This window comes from Penicillium waksmanii (genome assembly GCF_028829765.1).
Source record: "Penicillium waksmanii strain IBT 27052 chromosome Unknown utg000008l:1.0-5622682.0:1.0-5626561.0, whole genome shotgun sequence".
Taxonomy (NCBI): domain Eukaryota; kingdom Fungi; phylum Ascomycota; class Eurotiomycetes; order Eurotiales; family Aspergillaceae; genus Penicillium; species Penicillium waksmanii.
This window is the reverse complement of record NW_026643254.1, coordinates 4407108-4431824: the sequence shown is the minus strand read 5'-3', so window position 1 is coordinate 4431824 and position 24717 is coordinate 4407108. Positions and strand designations below refer to the sequence as shown.

The 24717-nt window shown below is 50.0% G+C and overlaps 11 protein-coding genes across 11 annotated transcripts; 6 read left to right on the top strand and 5 right to left on the bottom strand.

Moving 5' to 3' along the window:
- Positions 1–2177: 2177 nt before the first annotated feature.
- Positions 2178–2737, top strand: N7481_010021 (uncharacterized protein; the record flags this gene model as incomplete). Its single annotated transcript, XM_057269240.1, has 3 exons — positions 2178–2235; positions 2302–2618; positions 2681–2737. 3 exons carry the CDS (start codon positions 2178–2180, stop codon positions 2735–2737), a joined length of 432 nt encoding a protein of 143 aa, XP_057119917.1.
- Positions 2738–3226: 489 nt separating this feature from the next.
- Positions 3227–4240, top strand: N7481_010020 (mismatch-specific DNA-glycosylase; the record flags this gene model as incomplete). Its single annotated transcript, XM_057269239.1, has 1 exon — positions 3227–4240. One exon carries the CDS (start codon positions 3227–3229, stop codon positions 4238–4240), a length of 1014 nt encoding a protein of 337 aa, XP_057119916.1.
- Positions 4241–4924: 684 nt separating this feature from the next.
- On the bottom strand, positions 4925–5382 carry N7481_010019 (SBDS family protein; the record flags this gene model as incomplete). The annotated part of the gene is made up of 3 exons (XM_057269238.1): positions 4925–4963; positions 5026–5149; positions 5219–5382. 3 exons carry the CDS (start codon positions 5380–5382, stop codon positions 4925–4927), a joined length of 327 nt encoding a protein of 108 aa, XP_057119915.1.
- Positions 5383–5791: 409 nt separating this feature from the next.
- On the bottom strand, positions 5792–7672 carry N7481_010018 (uncharacterized protein; the record flags this gene model as incomplete). The annotated part of the gene is made up of 5 exons (XM_057269237.1): positions 5792–6762; positions 6814–7039; positions 7094–7312; positions 7370–7570; positions 7634–7672. 5 exons carry the CDS (start codon positions 7670–7672, stop codon positions 5792–5794), a joined length of 1656 nt encoding a protein of 551 aa, XP_057119914.1.
- A 248-nt stretch (positions 7673–7920) lies between these two features.
- On the bottom strand, positions 7921–8595 carry N7481_010017 (Rho guanyl nucleotide exchange factor; the record flags this gene model as incomplete). The annotated part of the gene is made up of 1 exon (XM_057269236.1): positions 7921–8595. One exon carries the CDS (start codon positions 8593–8595, stop codon positions 7921–7923), a length of 675 nt encoding a protein of 224 aa, XP_057119913.1.
- A 1316-nt stretch (positions 8596–9911) lies between these two features.
- On the top strand, positions 9912–10473 carry N7481_010016 (putative 26S proteasome non-ATPase regulatory subunit Nas2; the record flags this gene model as incomplete). Its single annotated transcript, XM_057269235.1, has 2 exons — positions 9912–10253; positions 10342–10473. The coding sequence occupies 2 exons, from the start codon at positions 9912–9914 to the stop codon at positions 10471–10473; spliced, it is 474 nt and encodes a 157-aa protein (XP_057119912.1).
- Positions 10474–10887: 414 nt separating this feature from the next.
- N7481_010015 (Ran family GTP-binding nuclear protein) lies at positions 10888–12005 on the top strand (the record flags this gene model as incomplete). The annotated part of the gene is made up of 5 exons (XM_057269234.1): positions 10888–10953; positions 11214–11306; positions 11371–11524; positions 11603–11808; positions 11874–12005. 5 exons carry the CDS (start codon positions 10888–10890, stop codon positions 12003–12005), a joined length of 651 nt encoding a protein of 216 aa, XP_057119911.1.
- A 1000-nt stretch (positions 12006–13005) lies between these two features.
- N7481_010014 (uncharacterized protein) lies at positions 13006–16722 on the bottom strand (the record flags this gene model as incomplete). The annotated part of the gene is given in 5 exon segments (XM_057269233.1): positions 13006–13023; positions 13100–14476; positions 14590–15352; positions 15418–16349; positions 16366–16722. 5 exon segments carry the CDS (start codon positions 16720–16722, stop codon positions 13006–13008), a joined length of 3447 nt encoding a protein of 1148 aa, XP_057119910.1.
- Positions 16723–18302: 1580 nt separating this feature from the next.
- Positions 18303–19304, top strand: N7481_010013 (uncharacterized protein; the record flags this gene model as incomplete). Its single annotated transcript, XM_057269232.1, has 2 exons — positions 18303–18941; positions 19068–19304. 2 exons carry the CDS (start codon positions 18303–18305, stop codon positions 19302–19304), a joined length of 876 nt encoding a protein of 291 aa, XP_057119909.1.
- Positions 19305–19684: 380 nt separating this feature from the next.
- Positions 19685–20213, top strand: N7481_010012 (SCP2 sterol-binding domain-containing protein; the record flags this gene model as incomplete). The annotated part of the gene is made up of 3 exons (XM_057269231.1): positions 19685–19700; positions 19765–19974; positions 20050–20213. The coding sequence occupies 3 exons, from the start codon at positions 19685–19687 to the stop codon at positions 20211–20213; spliced, it is 390 nt and encodes a 129-aa protein (XP_057119908.1).
- Positions 20214–20430: 217 nt separating this feature from the next.
- N7481_010011 (uncharacterized protein) lies at positions 20431–24348 on the bottom strand (the record flags this gene model as incomplete). Its single annotated transcript, XM_057269230.1, has 1 exon — positions 20431–24348. One exon carries the CDS (start codon positions 24346–24348, stop codon positions 20431–20433), a length of 3918 nt encoding a protein of 1305 aa, XP_057119907.1.
- Between the last annotated feature and the right edge of the window lie 369 nt (positions 24349–24717).

Sequence of the window (24717 nt, the reverse complement as noted above, 5' to 3'; positions counted from 1 at the left end):
TGATACTGATGCAACAGGTCGTCGGGATTCGTTTGAAGCTTTTCGCACGCTGGTCGCAGAAGTCGTTGCTCTACCACAAGGTGGAATGAGGTATGTACCCAAAGATAACGTAATGTCTCTAGTTACTCGGTGTAGTGTTGGAGGTACCTGAGTACCATGCTATCATGGTTGGAATAGGTGGGCAGACTGGGCAAAGGCAAAGCCGAAGATGGATGGAGGTTGAGGAATCCCAGCGTTGTGGTTTTACCTGCAGGGGTGAGGGGGGCGATCTATAATTACTTCGCTTCTGGGGGCACAGCAACCGAAAAGCCAGTGGCTTCCTAGACCAATCGATTAACTAAACTCTATGTCCGTGCTCTGCGAAATCCCTTCGCTCGCAATGGTTGCTAGACGATGTGATAGGTATGGCCTCGTGGTCCCAGAACCCTTTCAATGCCCAGAATAGGAGGCTGGTGCTCGCTATCTGGTTTATTTTATGGTTTGAGCTCGTCAAATCTTACCATTTTTCTCCGTTGCCATATCTACCACTATTCTTGGCCCTGTTTCAAAGACTGCTCGCTGTACGAAGGAACCGTAATCAATCATCTTGGCGCCAGGATTGAACAAGAATATTGACTTGCATTGAACGTGGCAACCCACAGTGATCTCATAAGTTCGTGACGGAATTACAGCTGTGGGTCAGTGGGGGTTGACTATTTCTATCTTGATCTACATTATCATTACGGGGGACTAGTAGGGAGAAAATGAATTCAATCTAAAAAAGCAAATTGTGTGCTACTCCCTCCCCAGGGAGTGAACCAAACCCATGTTCGCTTTGGGCAGCTCCATGGCGGGGCAACGCTTCGACAGCAACAACCAGTCCGAGGCCACCAAAGAAAGGCTCCGAATAAAAAGGAAGGAAAGCAAGCCATGCAAAAGAATACTGGCAAGGCTGGTGAATGGTTGGAGCCAGATGAAGCTAATGCGAAGCGTTACTTTAGTGTGAGCCTATAGAAGACATTCTGCAGCCGCCGGCCATCGTCACACGGGAACTCCGGGGCAATACGAGTCGGTGAGGAAGGTCTATCACTCAACTTTGTCGGTTAAGGCACCGTTTGGGTGAAGTTCCTCCGTACTGAATCCAATTATAGCCTTCTCTAATGCTTGATAGTGGCGTGACTCTACCACTATCTCAACTCCCCCAAATGCTTTCAACTTCGTACTGACAATCCCGGTTCCACTTGGCATCGCACATCACCTTCTCCATCACAGTTCCATTTCCATTTGAGCATGACACGCCACCAGTGGTACAGAGAAGCGGGTGTGAAACAAAAACCTGGACCAAATCGAGTCAGGGCTGGGTTGGTCATCTGACCCCGTCGCATTGTAAATTCAACATCATGCCTCTGCCACAACTTGGAGGAAACGTATAGGCAGGGCGATGTATGTATAGCTGCCGGACGTTCACCAAGAAAGTCCTTCTTGACAATAAGAATGTGCGTGAAACCCCAACCCCCTCTCCCTTGTAAGCGCGTGCTTCGGCCTGCAGCTCATCACACCAAGTCATCACTATGCGGCTTCTGATTTGTGCACGGGCGTATCGCGATCCGCTCCGTCACATCGCCCATCCCCCAATCACACCGCACATCAACCCTGATGAAGAAAATCCAGGTGAGGGGATGTCAAAGATCAGACCCTGTCCAAGGCAGTGATTGGCCCCCGGCGCTTAGATGCATCTGTGCGGATCACAGCGAGCCCTACTATTCTCGAGATGCCGCCCGTCGAGAGTCGCCAACGTACATCGGTCACCTTTTTGGCGCATTGCAGTATTCTTGTAGCTTGGCTTGATTCGCACTGGCTCGCCTGCACTTGGCCGGGCGGGTCTAAGTAGTATAGAATCTATTCATTCCCCTCCTGCTGGTACTGAAGCATCCCACTCCAGTACTCCGCCTCTACCATCATGACAACGTCCTAATATCAGCACTCACAACATTACTCGATGCCTTCCTAAAACTCACTCAGTGAATCTTATGGGCCATTGGTATTTGCACGAATATCAAAGCGCTTTACATTAGGTGTCACATCGCTTCGGCCTGAGCGCATGCCGCTTCGAGTCCTCCTTCGCCTAATATTATAATCTTTCGCCGGACGAAAGATTCAACTACAACTATCAATATACTACAAAATAACGCACCGCCATGGGAAGGCTCATCAAGAACCACTGGGGGCGGTTAATTATCCTCGCAGCTTCAGCCTGTACGTCTCGATGGGTCCCGTCCAAGCTTTAGTGCTATGCAGCGACTAACATATTGTTTCCAATAGATCAAATTGCCAGCGCAATCGAAGGCTTCATTTGGCCAAAGGTGTTTTGGGATTTCATATCCAAGAACCTCGATGCGGCCGTCGCGCCGGTCCCTGTTCTCCAAATCCTCAACCTCATAATGGGCATCGTTGGGTTAGCCTGGGAATGGCCCTTAAAACCTCTTGCTGGAACATTTCCGCATCGCAGCATCGAAATCCGACTGGTTGTTTACCCGCTCAGCGCTCTCTTCGCAGCCCTACTCTACCAAGGCACCGATCCGGCTTTATACTATTTAGTGGGAATTGGGGTATATTTTTGGGCTTATAGCGAAGGCGAGGTATGTTGATCCGGATGTCTAAATTTCCCTGTCGCAAACTTGAATGCTAATAATATGTTCAGGTTGTGTGTGCAGAGCCATGGACATTACCAAAGCGCTCAGGATTGCTCAAAGCATAGCATCCCTATTCGGTCTGGAATAATGATCACTCCAGACGCAGATCATGTACATACTAGTAATAATGAACGACAATGAACATACAATTTTAGTCACGTTTCCGCTCTGCTCTGAATACATTAACTAATCGATCTTTCGATGTCGAGAACCGCCTGGTAGTAAGATTTGTTGACGGCATTTCGTTTGCGAATCTTAATAGGTCCAGTCTTATATGTAAATACACTTCCCGTAGGCCTTTTAAATATAATTTCTACCAAGTAACCATTTACAATCGCTTCTTATTGCTTTACCTCGCATTTATTCGACGAAAAGCTAAGTGACACCTGATATTTATGGCTTCTGTACGTGCACGTGATGTCATCCTAGAGTGTGCAACGCCACAAATCGATGGAAATCGGTGGACACAACCTTGGAAAGTTGATTACATCCCCTAAGCTAAGACTAATCGCCAGAACTGACCCAAGAGCACAGTCTCGTGTATATTGATTGAAATGTCTCCCGTCGACCCCTCGCAAGAAGACTGCTCAGAGCTGCAACATGACATCGATCCGGAGACGGAAGATGTCCCAGTCAACAAAACCACTACCTTCAATGGCCAGCTGAATCAATTTATGCACGCGAGCAATAAGGCCACTGGATCCGCCATCAAACCGGCCAGCCTCAAGCGACAAAGAACCGACCCAAGCATCTCGGAAAACGTCTCAACTACCACCAGCATTACCCACCAGCCATCAACAACTCGCACAACTCGCTCTCGTTCCTCCTCTACCACCACTACAGTAATAAAGACCTCCCCAGCGAAGAAGCCTCGCCGTCGCAAAAATTCTCCGCCAACAACCCCCTCAACAGCTGCCGACTCCCTCCTCCGCGACACAATCCCCGCAAACCTAACACTTCTCCTCGTAGGCGTGAACCCAGGAACCTTAACCGGTACAACCGGCTTCTCCTACGCACACCCATCCAATCTATTCTGGAAACTCCTCCACGCCTCAGGAATAACACCAATCCGCCACCTGCCCTCCGACACATATAAACTTCCCAGCCTCTACAACATCGGCAATACGAACATCGTGGCAAGACCAACTCGTGACGCGAGCATGTTGGCAAGAGCCGAGATGGACGCCGGCGTGCCTATTCTCGAAGCCAAGATTGCAGCCCAGCGGCCCGAGGCAGTGTGTCTGGTTGGCAAGAGTATATGGGAAGCTATTTGGCGAGTCAGGCATGGGCGCGCGATTCGCAAAGAGGAGTTTCGGTATGGATGGCAAGATGATGCGGAGAATATGGGGCGGGTTACTGGCTGTTCTGATTGGGATGGAGCGCCTGTTTTTGTTGCGACGACTACCAGTGCCTTGGCTGCTGGTATGAGTTTCGCACAGAAGGAGGCTGTTTGGGCTGAGTTGGGGAGTTGGGTTGTTCAGCGGAGGGTTCAAACGAGCTCGATTGCTGGTGGTCTTGGCACAGGCTTGAATGGGCATTTACGTGCTAATATAGAAGATGGTGCCTAGTGACTTGGCTCTTGTAATAATTATAATGCATTATGATTGTGATGTCTCCTGTCTAGTTACTGAAGTGAATAGGCTCGGGGCCCTTGACTTCACCTCCATCTTGACACATCACATCAAGCTTTGGTCTTCCAACTGGAGGTTCGATAGTACGATAAACCCCTCCCTCAAGGTTGAACTCATCCATATAGCCCGGTAGGAAGACATGCCCAGTGGGCTCAATGAATCTTGGCAGGTGGAGGGGGTAGGATACATGCAGCCTCCACATGCTAGGCAGCTATCTTGCAGAACATTTTCGTTGATGACAGTTTTCTAACAATTCTACAGCAATTCTACCGGAACAAGTTGATTGAACTTTGATGGTATTTGGAATACATATGTGACGAGTTCCATAGCTCGCCTTTCGTTATATCATGATATTTCAGGTATAGTAGCCTGTCACTGCTAGGATGCACACCAACCCATATTCTCGAATCGACCATCACATCCCACATCACTCTCAAGGCCGAGCTTTCAATCGACGACGAATCTCCCGCATTGTACTGCAGGAAAGGTGGCAGCTGGTGCTGGTGGATGTATGGACAGTCCACAGCTCCGACAGCGCGGTGATGGAATCAAAGGAATATGACGGTGATCAAAGGAGAAATGGTACGTGCAGTTCCGTCATGCTAGGATTGTGGTCTGGATTTACCGGGAGTCATTCTTGCCTCCCTCACGCTCGCGGGCCTGGTGTGACATGATTAGTATGAGGACGGGTTGAGCTGACTCTCAATTTGGGCTTGGCTTACTGTAACAGCCTGGTGTTCACCACTTTCCAGGATCTTGGTCATGCAGTCCTCTTCTCTGTGGGAGCCGAACTCGTCCTCCAGGGTGGCCTTGGAGGCACCGTCCATGATACCCTGGGCACCGTGACTGTTGAGAGTCAACATTAGCATCTTCTAGGCTTGTAGGGGGATATAGGTATACTGTAAGAAAACATACCGGTGTGTGACGAAGATCTTCCAGCCATTCACGACATCAGAGAGCGGGATGCTGCGATCATTTCTCCACTTCTTCAGGATCTCGAGGTCATCAACGAAGACAATGAAATCCTCGGACTTGCCCTTGTAGAAGACCTTGGAGGCGGTATCGTTTCCACGAGCCATATTGAGTTTTGAATTGAAATTGAAATGAAGTATTGAAGTATTGAGTGAGTTATGAGAAAGAGGAGATTGAGAGGTTGAGTGAAGTGAGCGAAGTGAAGTGGCAGCGGGGAAAGCTTTAAAAGGGCGGGATGATGGAGAGTGACGTCAGTGCTGGAGCTGGTCATCAGGGAGCTTTCCCTTCTCAGCGGCTCCCTGCTTTTCTACAACGTCATCTACTTTTAGTACCCAGTGGAGACACTTTGAATTCAATTGATTGTCTCTATTCCACATTACGTGGTGCCAAGCTAATAACAATGCCTCCTGGCTTCCTCTTCCTCTTCCCCCACCCCTGCTCGAAACTACCAGAATACTCGTACCATACACCACCCACACACCAACCCACCCATGACCTAAGTCCCTCCACCTTCGTCTACTCCCCTGTCCCAGGCGGGCCCATCGTGGGTCGCGCTCGTACCAATCCCTTCGGCGAGAGAGCACCAAACAGGCTCAAAGGTGACGTCCATTTCTTCCGCGTCAGTGACAACTCGGCACTGCCCTGACTCGAAAGCTTCTCGCTGCGCGGTGATGTGGCCGCCGACCCCATATTCTTCTTTGAACCTCGAAGTCGGAGGGTCTTGGAGCGACCACTCATTGACGTGGGTGTTCGGGGGATCTTGGGTGACGCGTGCTCCGTCTCCGGCGAACATGGAGGGTCGTCACATCCATCTTGACCTCCCATCAGTTCCTTTTCCTCGCACTTATACTCCGCGACAGAATTCCCATCTATCACGAGCGGCCCGGTGTGAGATGCACTCCCAGAAGTAGACCTTCGATTAAATCCTCCGTGGAAACTGAGGCGCCGCATGAGCGATCCTCGACGAAACAAGTCTCCTCGGCCTAGCGCCATACCTGGAAAGGGTAGCACATCGCGAGTGTACACATTCGCGATCGTCTTCTCCAACCGGATTCTGTCAATCCGTCGAGCAACTATAGTCAATATGCCGCGTATTGGCGTCTTCGGCCTTTCGATCTCATTCCCTGGCGGATTGGAGGATTCGTCGTGAATGTGGGGGTAGTGCGTCTTCCTAATAACGACCTGTTGGATGTTGAACTTGCGCGATATCGACATAGAATCCATCGACGATCTCCGGGCGAGAGAAGACACCGAATACTGAACTCGATCCAAGGGAACCAGACCAAAGTTGACGAAGGAATACCTGCGCGGATCCCATGCTCCTCCCGGTCTGGCCATCTCGCTCAGGGACGCAGAAGATCTCAGAATCTCGGTCTTCCAATGTTTTTCCTCCGCGGCAGATGATGCACTCAGGACAAACTCGTAGCTCTCCTCTTGTTCTTGGAAAATCAACTTCCATGAGAAGGGACACTGGTAGCAGAACAGACCTGGGATTGTTAGATTGTTATCCCGATAAGATCTAGCGGAGGGGACCATACCTCGACCGTTCTGGATGTAATCCATTTTCAGGTCATCCATGTAGATGCAGGCAACTATTTCCAAGCGCCTGGAATCATCGGTCCCTTTTGCCAGGAGAAAATAGCACTTGAAAAGTATACAGACCATGAAATCGCCAATTGTCTGCTCCGGCGTCTGATAGGTGACATGCAGAACACCACATAAAGTCATTGGGCCAAGCTCTCTATATACATCTTGCAGTGACTGCTATTCATTTCACCATGTCAGCTCATAACTCCACTGGGCTTCGGAGGCACATACCGTTTCGGAAAAGTCAATCTTCCCTTGCAGCAGTATAGTTTTATGAATGCGATCTTTGTTGATCGGGTTGCCGGTTGTCGAGTTGATTCGTGCTACCATTATACGAAGGCTTTCCAAAATTCGACGTATCTCATCGTGAGAAGTTGGACAGTCACCAACATGGGTACATCGAAGGAGGTCTTGAAGGAGAAGAGGGTATTTGCAAAGGCGTTGGATTGGCTAACAAATCTGTCAGTGTTTCAAATTAACTCTCTTCAGGGTGAAGAAGTTACATACCTTGATCATCAAGTCATTCATCAACATAGAGCGGTTGTCGTCATTCTTGCGACTCTCAGTCGAGACAACGGACTTTGACAAGGCTTCAATTCCCTGCTCAAAGACTATCCAGTTGGGGACTGAGCGGCGTAGGAGGGCCACGTCTTGCGTGAGAAGTTCATAGTTGCTGCAAAATTCTTCGTACGCGGAAAATGACACCGACTGCAGTATAATTGTAAACTTAGGACTCTTTTTGGAGTGTCGGTATTGTGTGTAGTGACTTACCAGTTTGTCAATCTCGCGTACCACTTCAAGGCATTCCATCGGTTCTGCAACAAGAGCTTTGAGATGCTGATCAAATGCCGCTTTGAACTTCCGAGTTCTAAGCGATCTATTTTGCAGACCTCTAAGGCGAGGCACGCTCAGTCGCTTGGAAATACTACTCCGAGGAAGGAAATCCGGGGGGGGCTTCTGGGATCGGGCCAGCCGACATGGGTGAGATCGTTTGAAGTTGAGCCAAGAAGTTTTCATGGATCTCGCGGATGTTCTGGATATTATGATATATCTGAGGCCTAATGTTGAGCATTGGGAGTACCTTTGGACTTCATTAGCTTCTTGTATCCATAGTTGAAGTATAGAGGGGCAGAATCTACCCCGGTGAGGGCAGTCAGGCCCTGAACATAGTCAGCTTCCGTTGAAAGAACCTCTCGTAGAAGCTGGCGCCTTTTTGTCGCGCGCTGCTCTGCGGCTTCATCCACATATGTACTTGATGTTGGTCGAGAGCTGTCTGCTGAAGCTCGAACGGGCGACGTGCCATTCTGGCTAGTTGTACTCTGGGTATTGGCTCGAGATCTCGCGACACTCGGACTCGCAATGCTTAAAGTTGTAGTTTTGACCGTTCCTAGGTGCGAGGAATGATTCGAAGATCTTTCCCAATGCTGCTCATGTGATAGAGCAGGAAACGGAAACTGGTTCTGTGTGGATATATCCGACGGGGGTGAGTCCGGCCAGCCTGCCACGAATCTTTCCGGGATCGTTGGGGGTATCCGTTTGCGCGTGCGAAAGCTATCCATCCATTTTTTGAACGGGAGGTTTGGAGCCGGCTTTGGGAAGAGTCCTTGATCCTGCTCGTTGCGGGTCGCCTCTGGTTTTTCTTTCATGGCCAGCAATAGTCTCTTGCTCTCGGGTGTATCATCTGCATCATCTGCATCGCCGCGAATCATCGTGCCTCCAAGGGTCCAGCCCATGATTGCAGTCTGAAGACCCGACTCGAGGTGTCATGAGGAGAGATGGTAAGATGAGCGAGTTTGAACCCGATCAAAACAAATCGGTGGACCCGAAGTCGATCTCATGGTTTGGCAGTTGCGACGGAGCACAGCAACAAGACAAAGTCGCATTGAACGGAGAACTCCTTGGGAGGACTTTTACAATGTATCCCTTGAGTCAATGAAAGGAAATCATGGCGGACGGTGGACTGTGAACGGCCCTGAAAGCATTGCGGTTTCAGGCAGCTGAGAGATTCCGTAGGAGGTCCGGCCATTTGAATCTCATCCACGTACGTCATGGCGTGAGGCAGTTCAACAGGTGAGATCGAAATCGGGTTGCTAGGCTCATGACAGGGATGTGCCTTTGTGAGTAGGGTTGGGAGAGCATTTGGTGGAACTTGAGCCCCGATTGAAAGTTGAACCTCCGTGACAAATCTTTGTGGAGTGAAGTTCTATGCTCCCGGGTGCTGGTGAAAACCAGCCCTGGAGTTACGCGATTGTATTTGATGGTAAAGAATAATAACTACTACTAAGTACGTACGACATTGAGAATACCGTATCTAAAAGGATGCAGGTGACTATGTAGAACAATTGAAAGTAGTAGTAGGCTAGTGCCAGTGGTATTTGAATGGACTCTGATATATACTCCTCCAGTGGTACTAAGTACTGGCATACTATAACTACTACTAGTAGTACTACTGGTTCAACTTCTAATTAGTAACTATCTGTTAGAAGTAGTAGTAGTAGTAGTAAATATCTATAGTAGGAGAAATCTTCATGTAAATAACCTTATCTCCACAATATTCATCAATGGGCGTCTCTGCAATGGTCAGCGCGCCAGGCGGCAGCGCTTATATAAATTGAAGCGAGACCCACCGCCCTTGACGCCGCGATGCTTTGATCTTCCCCACCTTCTACTTTGTACTATGGGCATCCCCATGGACGACAACATCCATGCTCCTACCGTCGCCTCCGGACCAACGTCCGGGGCGCCCCCTACGACGCATCCAAGCTGTCTATGTCCGAACTGATGCAGGAGAAGGAACGGATCGAGGAGGAGCTGACTGCACTGAGCGGCGTCCTCAAGACGGTGAGAGCTACGAACCCCGCCTTCCGACAAGATTGACCGACTGACTCGTTTGGAAATGAAGCATAATGTTAGCATGACATCGACCCTAACAACTTTCGATGGATACCCGCGCGACGACATTGACATCGCCCAAGGTGCGCAAAAGACCCGGTGCTGATCAACAACAAGGTGCTAAAACGAGAACCCAGTCCGAACGACCCGCGTCCGAATGATTCACTTACAAAACGACCACAAGGAAGTGATGAAGTATCTGGAGAAGGGTCTTCACGCGCATTTTGCACAGTTACAAAATGCGCAAGGTGTTGCGACCACGAACGGATCTAGTGTGCCGTCCGGTGTGCCGGCGCCAGTTGCAGCCACGCCGACCAGCATTGCAGATGCGGGCACGCTAGGGACACCCTTTGCCAAGGTCAATAGCGTGGAACCGAACAGCCCAGCGGCTCAGGCAGGTCTCAAGGCTGGAGACACCATTCGGAGCTTTGGTGATGCAAATTGGCTGAACCACGAGCGACTGACCAAGGTGGCCGAGACCGTCCAGCAAAATGAAGGGGTATGTCTTGATCTGGAACGAACTCCCACTCCCGGGAGACTCTGCACCATTTTGCATACGCCATCTGCTAACCGCTTTTCTCTTCTAGCGCGCCGTGTCGGTCAAGGTGGTACGGAAGAACGAGAGTGGATCAGGGACAAGCTCATTAGATCTGCAACTTACCCCCCGACGCAATTGGGGAGGTCGAGGACTGTTGGGGTGTCATCTTGTTCCTCTGTAGACTTGACTCCTTGCTGTTGCCGTGGCTACAGGCGGCGCCGTCTGACATGTACAGCCGTCCAGCCCTTTTCTATTTTCGATTTTCTATTTTTCAAGATGAATAATGCTTCATGGATTTATCTGATCCACGTAGTGGTAGTGGTTAAAATACATGTATTTAGTTCTCTGTCATGCAACAAAGAGTTAAAACTAAGGTATATGTGAGCACTGAGTAGCCCTACTGAGAAGTGAACACCAACTACGTCAGGCCACACTTGGACCGCCGTGGATGACTAAGCTGGCAAAAATTGCAGCCCTGAACACCCGCGCTCTCGCATTATTATTCCCCTTCCTCTTTCTCCTCCCCCCCACCAACGTTTCTCATCTTCGTTCCGCCTACTTTCCCCAGAATTCCGTCTTTGACATCATATTCGCCATGGGTGACCAATCTACTCCTCCTACCTTCAAGCTCGTCCTGGTCGGTGACGGTGGTACTGGTAAGGTAAGATCGATCCAAAACAGAGCCTACCCAGGCTTCATTTCCTCGCGAGGGGCCATGCCGACCTCCTTGCGATCATCATCAAAGTCATCAGACTTCGATATTATCTTGGATCGTCTCATTGCGCTTCTTCCGAAACAATCCTCCCCCTTCTCCTCTCCTCCCCTCCCTTGCCCCGCCATCTTGTCAACAAAGATGGAAAATATCTGCCCAACGCTCGCCTCACCCGCGCAACGCCATCGCTAACCTCACCAACCTCATAGACCACTTTCGTCAAGCGCCACCTGACTGGTGAATTCGAGAAGAAGTACATTGCCACTCTCGGTGTCGAAGTTCACCCCCTCACCTTCACTACCGTATGCTATAGCCCCGCCGAAGACCCCGCTCCGATGACGGTCGACTAACTTATCGATGCGATAGAACCTGGGAACCATTCAGTTCGATGTCTGGGATACCGCCGGTCAGGAGAAGTTCGGTGGTCTCCGTGATGGCTACTACATCAACGGCCAGGCCGGTATCATCATGTTCGACGTTACCTCCCGTATCACCTACAAGAACGTTCCCAACTGGCACCGTGAGTATTGCGATCGCCCCGCGTCCAATTTGGTCCTTGTCTTTGTCTTCTCGATTTTTGAAACTAACAACTAACCAGGTGATCTCGTCCGTGTCTGCGAGAACATCCCCATTGTTCTCTGCGGTAACAAGGTTGACGTGAAGGAGCGCAAGGTCAAGGCCAAGACCATCACCTTCCACCGCAAGAAGAACCTCCAGTACTACGATATCTCCGCCAAGTCCAACTACAACTTCGAGAAGCCCTTCCTGTGGCTCGCTCGCAAGCTGGTCGGCAACCCCCAACTGGTAAGTTTCTCGACCTAATCCCCGATCGCACACCGCCAGATCAATACTAACCACCCCCCCTACAGGAGTTCGTTGCTGCCCCCGCTCTCGCTCCTCCCGAGGTCACCGTCGACCACGTGCAGCTCGCTGCTTACAAGAAGGAGATGGACGACGCTGCCAACATGCCCCTCCCCGATGAGGACGATGCCGACCTGTAAAGCGGCCCCTATACCTCCTCAATGCCGGCGTTTTCTCATCCCCGGAAATTCCGGTCACTCTCGGCTACGCTCCGCACGACAGTTCTAAAACGACCATCAGACGAGCATTAGCCCTCCACCCGACCGGATGATCTTCTTTTTTTTATTTGGTTTTTACGTCCCCCGTGGCAAAATCCCGTTCTCAGAATCACGATACAATGAAAGCGGTTGGGGCAAAGTGGCGGTTTGAAGAAAGGGACGGCACGATCGATTATGCATTTCTTTTTTTTTGTTTCACTCCCCCCAACCTTAGTAGCTTAGACTCTTACCATCTCAATGCCTTTTTTTTCCCGATCCCCCCTACCGAAATGAGTGCTGCATCTAAAACAAAAAGCAAGTCCTCTTTCAACAAGGTTCTCTCTCATATCAACCTTCCAGAAACCCTTACTTCTACATACCAAAATACAAAGGCGCTTGCCAAGCAAATTGGATTTCATTCTTCAACCTGGTGAACAACTAGAATGTTGAATGGCGACCCTGAGGTTAAAGCTTTGCACGGTTGTGAACTGTAGTTAGTGGAGGCCAACTAAATCGGTTAACTACCCTTTCACCCACGAGCCCAAGATAATCTTTCAACTTTGGTGTTGAATGTAGCCTTCGTCTCTAGCATTGAGTGCAACCGAGCTACATAATTGGTGAGAGGTGTCAATTCTCTCAGTATTAGGCGTTACTAGTATGAAGCTACTAGTTAGTTACCTACAGGATCTCACCGTAGACTACTTCGAAAAAAAAAAAAGACCGACAGAATATTCATAAAAAGCACAAGCCGTAGCAGAACGGCAAAGAAGTGAGATTCTCGATCTTCCTAAACACCTGTAACCAGCAACCTGTATTTAAACCTGGTGATCATGACTGGGAGGGTATCACATTCCGAACAAGACAAAACATCAAGTAGAAGACAACCATAGAAACATAAAGCAGAATGGAAACATAATCATTATTCCAATCAAGTATCATCCAATCAAGCATCTTGAATCCCCTAGAGAAAAAGAAATGTTAGCCAATACTGCCTAGAACCTCGAACTAACTGGAAGCAGGGGTGTCGTTTCACTTACAAACAAATATGCTAGGTCTTTAACGCTCAAACGTTGCACATTCATTGAGCCTCCTTCATCGAGGGCACCGCCAATAAGCTCACGCTTCTGCTCTTGCAGCTCGACGATTCGATCTTCAACAGTGTGCTCAATTAGCAGGCGGTGTACAAAGACGTCCCTCGTTTGGCCGATACGATGGGCTCGGTCGATAGCCTGGTCTTCAACATAGGGGTTCCAGAATGGATCGAAAATAATAACATGCGAAGCAGCGACCAAATTTAAACCGGCATTACCAGCCTTCAGAGAAACGAGCATGATCCGCGTCGATGGGTCATCGGTGAAGCCCGCAACAGAGGCATTGCGATCATCTACCTTCATCGACCCGTCGAATCGAACATATTTCCAGCCACGGCGCTTGAGGGGAACTTCCAAGAGATCGAGCAGTGAGGTAAATTGGCTGAAGATGATGGTTTTCTCACCAGTTCCTCGGTCCTCGTTTGCCTGCAGGATCTCCAGGGACTTTTCAATCTTGGAACTTGGAATCCAGGATTTTTCCAGACGACGGAGATACTTGCGTCTCTCCTTCTGATTCTTCTGGCCAGCCTTTCGTAGCACGGCCAGTGATTTTCTCTTGCCCCTTTTCACCGATTCGCCAGACTCATCTTCGGAGTCATATTCGGTATCGGAGTCTTCATCGGAAGTCTCGTCTTTCTTCCCCGCCTCGTTGTCGGGCGTTGCATTCGGATCATGCGCTTGTTTAAACGAGTTAAGATCGGTGATCTTCTCAGGATCGACCGGTCCACGGCAATTCTGACACTTGACCAGACCCGATGTATCATCTCGGGCAAGCACCGCGGGGTCGGAGATACGCGCAAAGCATTCACGACAGACCGAATGGCCACAAGGAATGTAAATGACCGCATTTCCAGAGCTATCCATACAAATTGGGCACGTCCCAGCTTCTTCGTCACCCTCTTCATCCAGATTCTTGATGCGTGTTACAACATCGGGCGTCAAGAGCTTTGCGTTGGCGATTAGATCAACCCCGGAAACGGTGGTGATATCGTCAGTGTTGATGTCCAACAGCTGCGGGTGACAGCATGCCTGTCGCAGCCGGAGAAGCAGAACTAGCACATGAGTGTAGTTCTTGCCAAGGGTACCATTGTTGATTAGCTTGGTAATCTTCTCTTGGGTCTTGGTATTCAGCTCGGTGTATGCTGCGTTCTCAAAGTCGTTGAATACAACATGGACCTTTTCGATGACCTTCGGCGGCAGGTTGAGAATAGGCTGGCCGTCGATCTGAGATGTCTTTGTACGTCGCAAACAGACAGATTTGACCAGGACGCGCAGCTGTTGCATGGTATTTTCCTCCACCATGCCGACACGAACGGGGAAATCCTGTACACACGTGATTAGTTTCATTTTCGTAAGAGGAGTATGTTATTGCGCCGGGACTGGAGCTTCCAAGGAAACTTATAACAATGTGAACACAATCGCCTGTTGAAACTTACTCGTTTGAACTTCTCCTTATGGTTGTAAGGTCTGATTCGAAGGAATTTGAGAAGCGATTGGAGGTCGTCCAGCTTGTTCATCATGGGTGTTCCGGTCAGACACCAACGAAAGGTCGCATTAAGTGCGCAGCATGCTTTGTTACTCTTTGCCGATGGGTTTTTGATGTTTTGCGCCTCATCCACAATGACTCGGTGGAATTTGCTGCTGGGCGTAAAGAGGACTGCTTGGCTACGGTACAGGTCGGTGATCTCCGGACCTCTGCCCGCTTTTTCCATTTCGTCGGCCTTGTCCAGAAGGCTGTGGTTGGCCCTTAAGGTGCCGAATGTGGTGATGATCACATCGTATTTGCGAAGGTCTATCCATGGGGTCCGGCGAGTCTTGTCGTGAAAAATGAAGACTGACAGCTTTTGTTTGCCAGGTTTGACATGTCGGGCAATCTCGAGTCTCCATTGTTCCATAAGAGCCTTCGGGGCGACAATGATACACGGGTGTCGTTCAGGGTTAGTAGGTGGGCGAGCGGTCATGAGCGCAATCGCCTGGATGGTTTTGCCGAGACCCATATCGTCTGCTAGGATTCCACCCTTTTGGACGCTATCTTCCTTTGCCTTCATCCACCTCAGGCCGATCTTTTGGTGCTTCATCAACGTCACCTTGAGGGCACTTGGGGTCTCGTCGGTGTCGGCATTTGTGGCATCCCGAATATCTTTGATACCCGTGAGTAGATTTTTGATGTCCTGAGGGAAATGCTGCTCCTCGTAGCGCCTATAGAATCATGTCAGTATTCAGTCGGAAGAAGCACGTGGGCACAAATCGAATAAAATACATACTCAATGTCGTCATCCTCCAGGTTCAACTTTGCCTCGTCTAAGGTGCTCATTGCGAGGCCTGCAGCGTCGCGAGTATAGGGCGATACCGCCGGCGATACCCATGGAAACTTTCGCGGACTAAGGAGATCAGAAGGCATATGTGGAAATCCGTACACTCTCGGATCTCTGAATTGAGTTCCAAATTTCGTATTGAAGGATTCTCCCGAGATTTCTTGAAGATCGTCATCCCAGTGAATACCAGGCAATGACCGACCTTGCTTAGCAGGGCCCGCGCCTGTGATCGTCATCGCAGGAGCGCCAGGAGAAAAAGGAGCATAAGGACGGTTGTATGAAATTGGAATCGACGAGGCGGGCCTGAAAGTCCCATCGAATCGATGAGGATCCGTTGGTCGGAATGGGAGTCGATCTAGAGAGGGGTGCGTAGGTGCGGTTGACTGGCTGGGTGGATATGTCGCGGGCTCATCTTCCCCAAAATCCTCTGCTTGTAGTTTTCGAGCCATAGCTCCATCTCGTTCCAGGTTAATATCCCTCCGGACAACCCGCTCCTCTTCTTCCATTTCCTCTTGCAGAGCCTCCAGGACCTCCGAGATAGAGATTCCTCCGGCCATAGCCCTGAATTCAAGGTCATCAACGTCCTTTCGCCTCTCCTGGTAATCTTCGCGGATATTTGTCAACTTGTTATCCAGCTCTTCCGACAACTGTTCCATTCGAGTTTCATACTCGTCAATTAGAGCCTGTCGTTTTGAAGGTGCAGCGAAAGGCGAGGAAATCGAGTCATGACGCGGTCGCTTGCGAGATACATCGGTTCCCGATGAGAAATCAAGCTCTGAGTCTCCATTCCCATTGGACTGAGGCATGAATAGAGATCGGGATGCAGAAGGGGTTGATGAAGGGCCCGCAGTCGGAGATTGAACAAGATCTGCATGCCAGCCCTGTTGGGGGGGTAACTCGGGTTTGAGGGTACGAGGGGCCATATCCATTGCTCGTGGGAGCTCGAGCAGGAGTACTGGCTGACGGGCCAGGCGAGCCCGTTGAGGATGAAGCGGTCGAAGCTCCAGTGTGTGCCACGGGTGATGCAGGCCGTGGGTTTGGACGGGGTTGGTCATTTTCCTGCTCCATCGAAGCATCTGGGATATCATTCCCCAGGAGTACTTGGAGTCGAGCCTCGAGCTCCTTGAGCACCCTGGCATCTTCCGTCAATTGTTCGGGGTCGACTTGACTGGCAAGGTCTTCTTCGTAGAGAAATTTGCGTGTTTCGATGTCCCCGAGGAGATCTTCCACTTCGAGATTTCTGTCAGACGCCATCTTGGCGGAAGAGATACACTCTTTACACCTTCTGCGGGCGCAGTAGGAAGTTGACACAAAACTGAGTACAAGCAGGTAATGGCTTGATAACAGAAGCGAAAATACAAATCATGAAAGAAGAAAAGTAACAAGTACCGGTCCGCCTGGACAAAAGCAGAGCTGGCAGAGGGCTTTGTTCACGGATAGAAGAAGAGTTATCTGATTGAGGGTCAGCATTTCAAAAGTAGAAATAGAAGTAGAAGTAGTAATTAGAGAGATCGCAGGCAAACGCGAAGGCGGTGGGGCTGAGTGGAGAGTGGAGAGTGGAGGATAGATGGGATGGAAATGGGAATGAGAGATGGGGACAGGCAGCAGAGCAGGCGGGAGTGGCAGGCGGAGACGTGTTGGGAGGGCACCGTTTCACCCGGGTGCCCAGGTGCGCGAGGCTGTGAGATGCAAACAGGGAAGAGGCAGACAGCTGGCACTTACGAACAGAGAGCGTCTAGTGACCGTGATCGTCAGAGATTGAATTGGTGGGGTCTGCAATTGTGAGGGAGGATGGAGGAAATTGGAAGGGTTGAATCGAAGAGGAAGATGATCTTCAGGAGGAAGTATAGCAGAGTAGATGGAAAGTGGAAATCTGATTGATCAGATCAGATCAGATCCGACTCTGACGCGAACTGCCACGAGGTGTGATGGTTAGTAGTAGTTGTAGGTGGAAAGGAAGACGGAGATTTGACGCGGCCATTCGTCACGCAACTAAGGAATCGTTGACCATGGTTATCTACACCTCTAGAAATATCAATATAATAGTAGTAAATAGTATTAATTCAATCAGTTTGACCTTGATTTCCATATTTATCCCCTCCATCCTAACTCGATTCTACGCCAATTCGTGCAAATATGAAAATAATCGTAAATTGCCTGTTTGGGGTAGTTTCCCCGTTTCCGGTGTCTCTATTAATACTAGTACTGCAGTCTCAAGACTATCTGGTCTTGGACTGCATCAACGTATACAGAGCGCTTAGCTACTTTATTCTCGTTAAGACTGCATTTCCTTGACTCATAAGCCTAATGACTCATTCTGGGATGTGGTTAACAGCAGAATTGTCAAATGAGACGGTGACTCTGTCCCCAGAGATATCCCGATATCGTATTGGTCTCAAACCAACCCCGATGTGATCTACTAGGATTTGGCAAGAGCACGAAAATCAAGGCAAGGTAGTTCAGAGCATGGGGGATATGCGCTCAAGAATTATATAAGGAAAGTAGGTAAAATATTGAATTGCCTGATACTAGTTACCGTGACTCTATCGATTAATTCCATCAGGTAAAATGCCCATATAAGCCCCGGAGGTATAATGGCACCTGCGTTAGTTCATTTATAGAAAGGACAAGCAATTCAAGAGACCCTCGTGCGGTATTTCACTCAAGATGATCTCAAGGCGTGTCGCCTGGCCTGCCGAGACCTTGCTGTAATATTAGCACCATTTTTGTTCGCGGATACTACAATTGTCTTTCGCAGTGGCACGTTGACCAGGCCATCTCGCCTTGCAGTTCTCGGGCGGATTGGCCCTTACATCCACACCCTGACTTTCAAGATGCCGCACTCACCGGAAACCTTTTTACCTCCGGTGATCAACTCGACCACGGGAAAGGAACAGACCTTCCTATACGCGCCTCAGGGCCGCGAGGTCGCCCCAAAGGTTCCACGGTACGGAACCTGGGAGATGACCGACTTGTTGGTGAAACAGTATCCGCCCGTATTCCACGCAGCAACCGATGTTCGTGCGTTCGTGAGAGCAATGTCGCCGATGCCGAACCTGCGACATCTTCGCATCGGTCAACCACCCAGCCACCGGTATCGTCGTAGTATCGTGGATTATGCGCTCATATTGTTGCGGATGGCGGTCGAGCAGGCGCCATTGAGCCTACTCGATAGGCTTTCGTTGATCTCTATTCATCCAGGAGCAGTCTTGTATCTCCAATCAACGATCGGGTTCGGCGCATCTCCTGCCTCGCGTAGGCGTTGGCACCAGATACGCCATTTGACCATCCAAATGACGAGTTTCCCCCATGAAGTTGGTCCCACAGACCACTTGAAGCTCCTCCATGCATATTTGCAAAGCTTCCCCACACTTCGTGTATTGAGGTTTCACTGGCAAGGCCACAAGGGACTATCACCAATCTCCTTGGCGACAGAGCCATGGCTACAAGGACGATCCGGCAAACGAGGCGCTGTGCGTGGCATTCCGAAAGCCAGAGCATCCCTAAGGTCTTTGAAACTGCACACTCTCTAGGAGATGACCATTGACGCATCCCAAATCTAATCCTTCATCCTTGATCACCGACATTCCCTACGCGAGTTCTATCTTCAAGACATCAACTTGCGAACAGGAACCTGGGATGAGGCTCTGGCACCTTTCACCCAGCTCAGCGGCAGTGACCAGTGGAAAGAGGCGCAGAAACACGAAAGCACGATCAATGTCCCGATTGTCTTGAGCGGGGCTGGGATCAACCAGAAGCAGTTGCAAAGGGTTCTCCAAGCAGTCGACCGACCAAGGGATGGTCTGCGGGGGAATGGCGAGGACACGGGTGCGTGATAAAGTCTTGGGGATCGGATCATATCAAGCGGCTGCTACCGGTGTCAGTACTAAGCCGGCGGTGACGTCGAAGGCACGCGAGAACTATTACGCGAGTAGCGGAGGGAAGGAGATTGGGGAATGGGTATGGGGATGTCGATCCCTCGGAGGGAAATGATTTCATGTGTATCCGCACGGAGGAACTGGTTGAAGGTGAATGTGGAGAAAAGTACGGAATCACGGGGAGGCGGGCCTCGGTCACGGGCGGATCACATGGCAGCTTCACTTTCCAGCTATAATAACTTGTACTTGTACTTGAACTTGTTCTTTTATTACTCCTCTCTTCCCCAGAACTTCTCACTGCACTCCACTCCTACTACTACTCCACAAATTCATTCACCATGCCTCTCAAGAACGGTATGTGGCTTACCATGGCTTACCTTACATCTCGTCGCATCTTGTCGCTGACACTCTCTCACAGATTCCTTCCCTTCCTCCGCCGCCTTCGACGTGATCAACCAGACTCTTCAGTCTAACGACGCCGACCGCAAGGATGCCGTCGACAAAGCCAAGGCTATCGTCGCTTTCAACCTGAAAAACTCCAAGGGCGAGGAGAAGAGCTGGTACCTCGACCTGAAGAACAAGGGCGAGGTCGGCGAGGGTGCCGCTCCCGCCGGTGGCAAGGCTGATGGTGAGTTGAGCTTCCATATGAATGCAAGACGAATGCCAGGAGTAACATAACTAACCATTTCCCTTGCGCATATAGTCACTCTGAACCTCTCCGATGAGGACTTCGCCCAGCTGGTCTCCGGAAAGGCCAACGCCCAGCGTCTGTTCATGGGTGGCAAGCTCAAGATCAAGGGCAACATCATGAAGGCGACCAAGATGGAGCCCATCCTGAAGAAGGCCCAGGGCGGTGCCAAGCTGTAAATTAGATACCCTTTGTTTTGACGACCCACAAATCTGTACAGATACATTTCTCTCGGTGTTCATATCGTCCTTGCTGTGGATGACGCGCACGAATAGCTCTTACTTTGTGAAAAAGAAGTGATGACTATAATTATTACCCAAACACAGTGACCCGCGCGTAGGAAGTAATACAGTCTATGCAGTAGATAGTTTAGGGTAACAAAGCTCCGAGTCTTATCTACAACTCCCCAACGCGCCCTTCTCGAAGTACTCGCCCCTGCTCCAGTTCGACAAAGTATTCTGCATCCTTGACAGCCTCGACCCGATGCGCGATCGTGATAACCGTCGACAGCTCCAGCTCTTCACGGACAATCTGCTGGATTTCGAGCGACGTTTCATGATCGATCGATGCGGTCGCCTCATCAAGAATCACAACAGCGCTGCGTCGGAGAACAGCCCGGGTGAGCGCGATAAGCTGTCGTTGACCCTGACTGAGGTTCTTTCCCCCGGCTTCAATATGCGTTTCAAGGTTCCAGCCATGTCGACCACAAAGCCGGTCCAGGACTTCTGCGCATTGGCAATCGGAAAAGTCATTGGTCGGATCGAGATTGAGGCGAATACTCCCCGGGAAAAGAACAGGGTCCTGCGCAACAAATGTGACGCGAGTGCGTAGAGCTTGAGTGCTGACATCCGCAATGTTGATATTGTCGATCAAGATCCGACCGGACTCTGGTCGGATGACACTGAGCAACGATACTGCCAACGTTGACTTGCCGCTGCCGGTGCGGCCGATAATAGCTGTGGTGGACCCACCAGGAATACAGAGTGTGATGTCTCTCAGTGAAGGGTCAAGATGAGGCGCATAGCGCATAGTAGCATTCTCAAAGACAACGTCGCTGCCATAGGTGGGCCATGCCGCAGGAGGCTCAATTTTCCCTGTGGATTCCTCCTCAACGTGAAGCAGCTCATCGACTCGTTCGACCGAAACAAAATCCATCTGTAGCTGACCATATTGCTTGCAAAGGCCGTGTGTAGATTGCACGAAGGAATTTGCAGCAATTAACACGAAAGCGACAAGGCCGGGTGTCGTGTCGGTGTAGAGAGCCAAAACTGTTAGTCCGAAAGTTGACAATGCAGAAAGATTCTCGAAGCGGTACATAAGCCAGGCCTGCAAAGACCAGTAGAAGTGATCCATGCCTTGGAACTTGTCAACTACCGTTATGACTCGGTCCTGGAAGCGTTCTTCGGCTCGAAATGCACGGACGGTGGTCAGTCCATGGAGTAGCTCTCCGAAATTGGACAGCAGCGGAGTGAGTGATACCATTTCGAGTCGCCGCAAGCTCTGAGATGTCGGGAGGAAGCGCAGAAAAACCAAAATAAACACCACAGTGAGCAGTAACGAGAATGCGAGGAAAGCTGGAGTAGCCGTTGCAATGACTAGAATCGATGAAATCCAGGTGATGGCATAGAAAGCAATGGTTTGGAATTGTGAGCTGATGTTACCGTCAACAACACCAATATCAGACGTGAGACGGTTCATCAGCCGGCCCACGGGGGTGACATCGAAGAATCTGAAGGTCGCATGACTGACCCGTGTCATAACTTGTCGGAATAATGTCTTGCCAGCACAATAAACGATTACCAACATCAAGCTTTGGGAAACAAGAAGGGTCGCTGCCTGGAAGGAGACGATGCAGAAGAAAGCCCAAAGCCACGGACGAACATCGTCACTTGGAGGGGGCAATCGATCCATGGGATTCCGCGAGATAAAATGAGAATCCACGTAAGATGCTGATGCGAGGAAGGCGTCTCCAAGCGGGGGAGGTTTACCCCAGGCAAAGAACTCATTGAGAGTCAAAGGTATCTGGTTGTAGGCTTCACCCCATCCCTTGAGGAACCATGACTGCCCCACAGCAGCCAGTCGATAAACAGTCAGAACAAGAACCAAGGAAAGCCACCACCGATATTTTCCGGCTCGGATATAGCTCCAGTAAACTCGAGCTTTGACGCCCCATTCGGCACGATGCTCTTCCTCAATGAACTTGTCCGGAACTGCACTAGCTTCCTGTTCACTGGAGCCATCCTGTTCAAGGTCCGATTCTGACTGGTCGATTGGTGATGTCTCGGCCCCAGTATTATTAGTAGACGCTTCAATTGCGCTCTTGTCATAAACAGTGGCGTGTCCATCAACGATATTGACTATTTGCCCAGCAATACCCCAAACAAGTGCCATACGATGTGTCACTAAGACCACAGTACGGTCTTGAACCAATGGTCCAGCCAAACATTTACGAGCGACAAATTCGGCCGTGTTGTGATCAAGCGCAGATAAAGGATCATCTAGTAGTAGCACGTTCGAGACACTGTACACTGCCCGAGCTAGAGCGACACGCGCTTTCTGGCCCCCAGAGAGACCAATGCCATTTTCGCCAATAAAAGTCAGATCTCCATGTTTAAATCGAGAGAGATCGGGTAGGAGAGCGCAGGCTTCGAGTGTCTTCTTGTAGCGCTGCTCTTGGTATGGCGAAGAGAACAGAATGTTATCGCGAATACTCATGCTTTGCAACCACGGTGTCTGGGCGCAGTAGCCGACCATTTCGTTTGGAATACGAGAGGTTCCTGAAAACTGATCAAGCTCCCCTAGAAGCGACTGTAGGAAGGCGGTTTTCCCTGCGCCTACCTTGCCGCTGATGACGGTGAGACCCTTTGGGATGGTCACACTGACTTCCTTTAGCACAGGTGTTAGTTTCCCAGGCCAGGCATATGTGCAAGAATCTAGGTGGAATGGAATGTGCTCGGTTGAACTATCTGCGGGATTCTGTATTTTGTCTGGCTCTGCCATGAAGTCCTCGATACGGCCCAAGGCAATTGAAGCATTGATCAGAGTAGTGATCAAACTTGGAATCTCGCGTAGACGGACTTCGAGCATGGAGAACAGCTGTAAGGCAGGGAATATGATATCGATCCTCAATTCATGGCCGGCTAGGACGGTGTAGGAGTATAGTGCCAGAACGGGGAAAACACCACTCGCGAATGTATTGATGAAGGTGATCAAGATGTTCCATAAGCCTGTAATAATTCGCACGTTCAGCTCATGCTGTCGAGCATCCATAACTTGCCGAAGCCAATGATCTTGCCACCCGTACCACCGGAGATGACGGATTGCTTCCACAAACTGCGAGGTAATTTGCAAGCGAACGTCTGTCGCGGCTCGTTTGATGCGTTCATAGCGAAGCAATATTCTGGTAACAACGGCATTTGCTGCTTGAGCAGCCAAGACAGACAGTATACCCAAGAAGCAAGATGGACCAAATAGCGTCCAAACCAGGACCACGGCTATGATCAAGCCCAGAGGCTTATCAATTAGACTGTCAATCTCCCAGTATCTCTGGGCTACGTCATAAACATCACCTCGGAGAAGATTGAAAATCTTTCCCAAGGATGCAGCTTCTTTGGTCTTGTTCAGCTTCGGCTTAGATTTTCCAGAAATAAGACGATGCCAGAGTCCAGGCTTGCCCGGGGAAGACTCAGCCCCATGAGTTGCCGCATCCCCATTGACAGTGTCATTTTCTTCATTCAGCACTTCCCCTGCCTTTTCGTGAGTGCCGAGGATATTCTTTCGTGACAGTGCCTTTTCATAAACCATCATAACCATTTCGCCTCTTGACCTCTCGTAGCACCGCCGACCGTACCACAAATTCAATACTTGAGATTGTGCAGCAACAAGTCGTAGCACCAACGACAAAAATGCATAGGTCAATGGTACTCTTTTGGGCTTTGTCGGATCCTGCATCGATTTCAAGAGCTGCTGCAGGAGCACGGGGGTTGAGAAATCACAGAGCATCTGCACAATGGCAATAGTTGAAATGACAAAAACATCCAGGCCATTCGCCCTCAGGGTCCGAGCAAGCACAGATCCCTTGAGCCGACGAAATTTCTCATGGAGAAGGCGATGTTGAAATTCGAATCCAAGTAGCCAGACATCGCGTTCATGTAATTGCCTGTTGCGCCCGAGGGAGATCAACGGCTGCATCCACGAAACAGTAAGAAACTGCCATAGTCGAAGGTTATCTTCTGGACTACGGAAGTCACTGTTTGGGGTCTGACCGACTGCGCTAATTTCGAAAATTGGGGTCGAGCTTGTTCGAAAGGGCATGAGTAGGATAACGAACGCGTTGAGTAGTGCAGCACTGGCACCAACATAATGGGCGACTGCTTTAGATCTCGGGCTTGGATTGTTCTGAACAGCTACAGAGAGATCGACAGCAAGAGCTAGAATGAAGTAAGCCAGGAGAGGAATTGAACATGATCTCGGCCTTTTCGCGGCGATCAATGCGGCTGCTGTAGCCTAGAATCGAGTTAGTGATGTTCGAGATTATACACGCGGTACCTACCCAAGACGTGACGAATATTATTTCAAAAACATTAGGTTTCGAATATAAGCAGCTCCAGGCCTCTGCGAAGAATCCAATCGCTGAGAATCCGAAAAGAGTAATAGTCCAGTGAAGGGCGTGGTGTTTGGGTC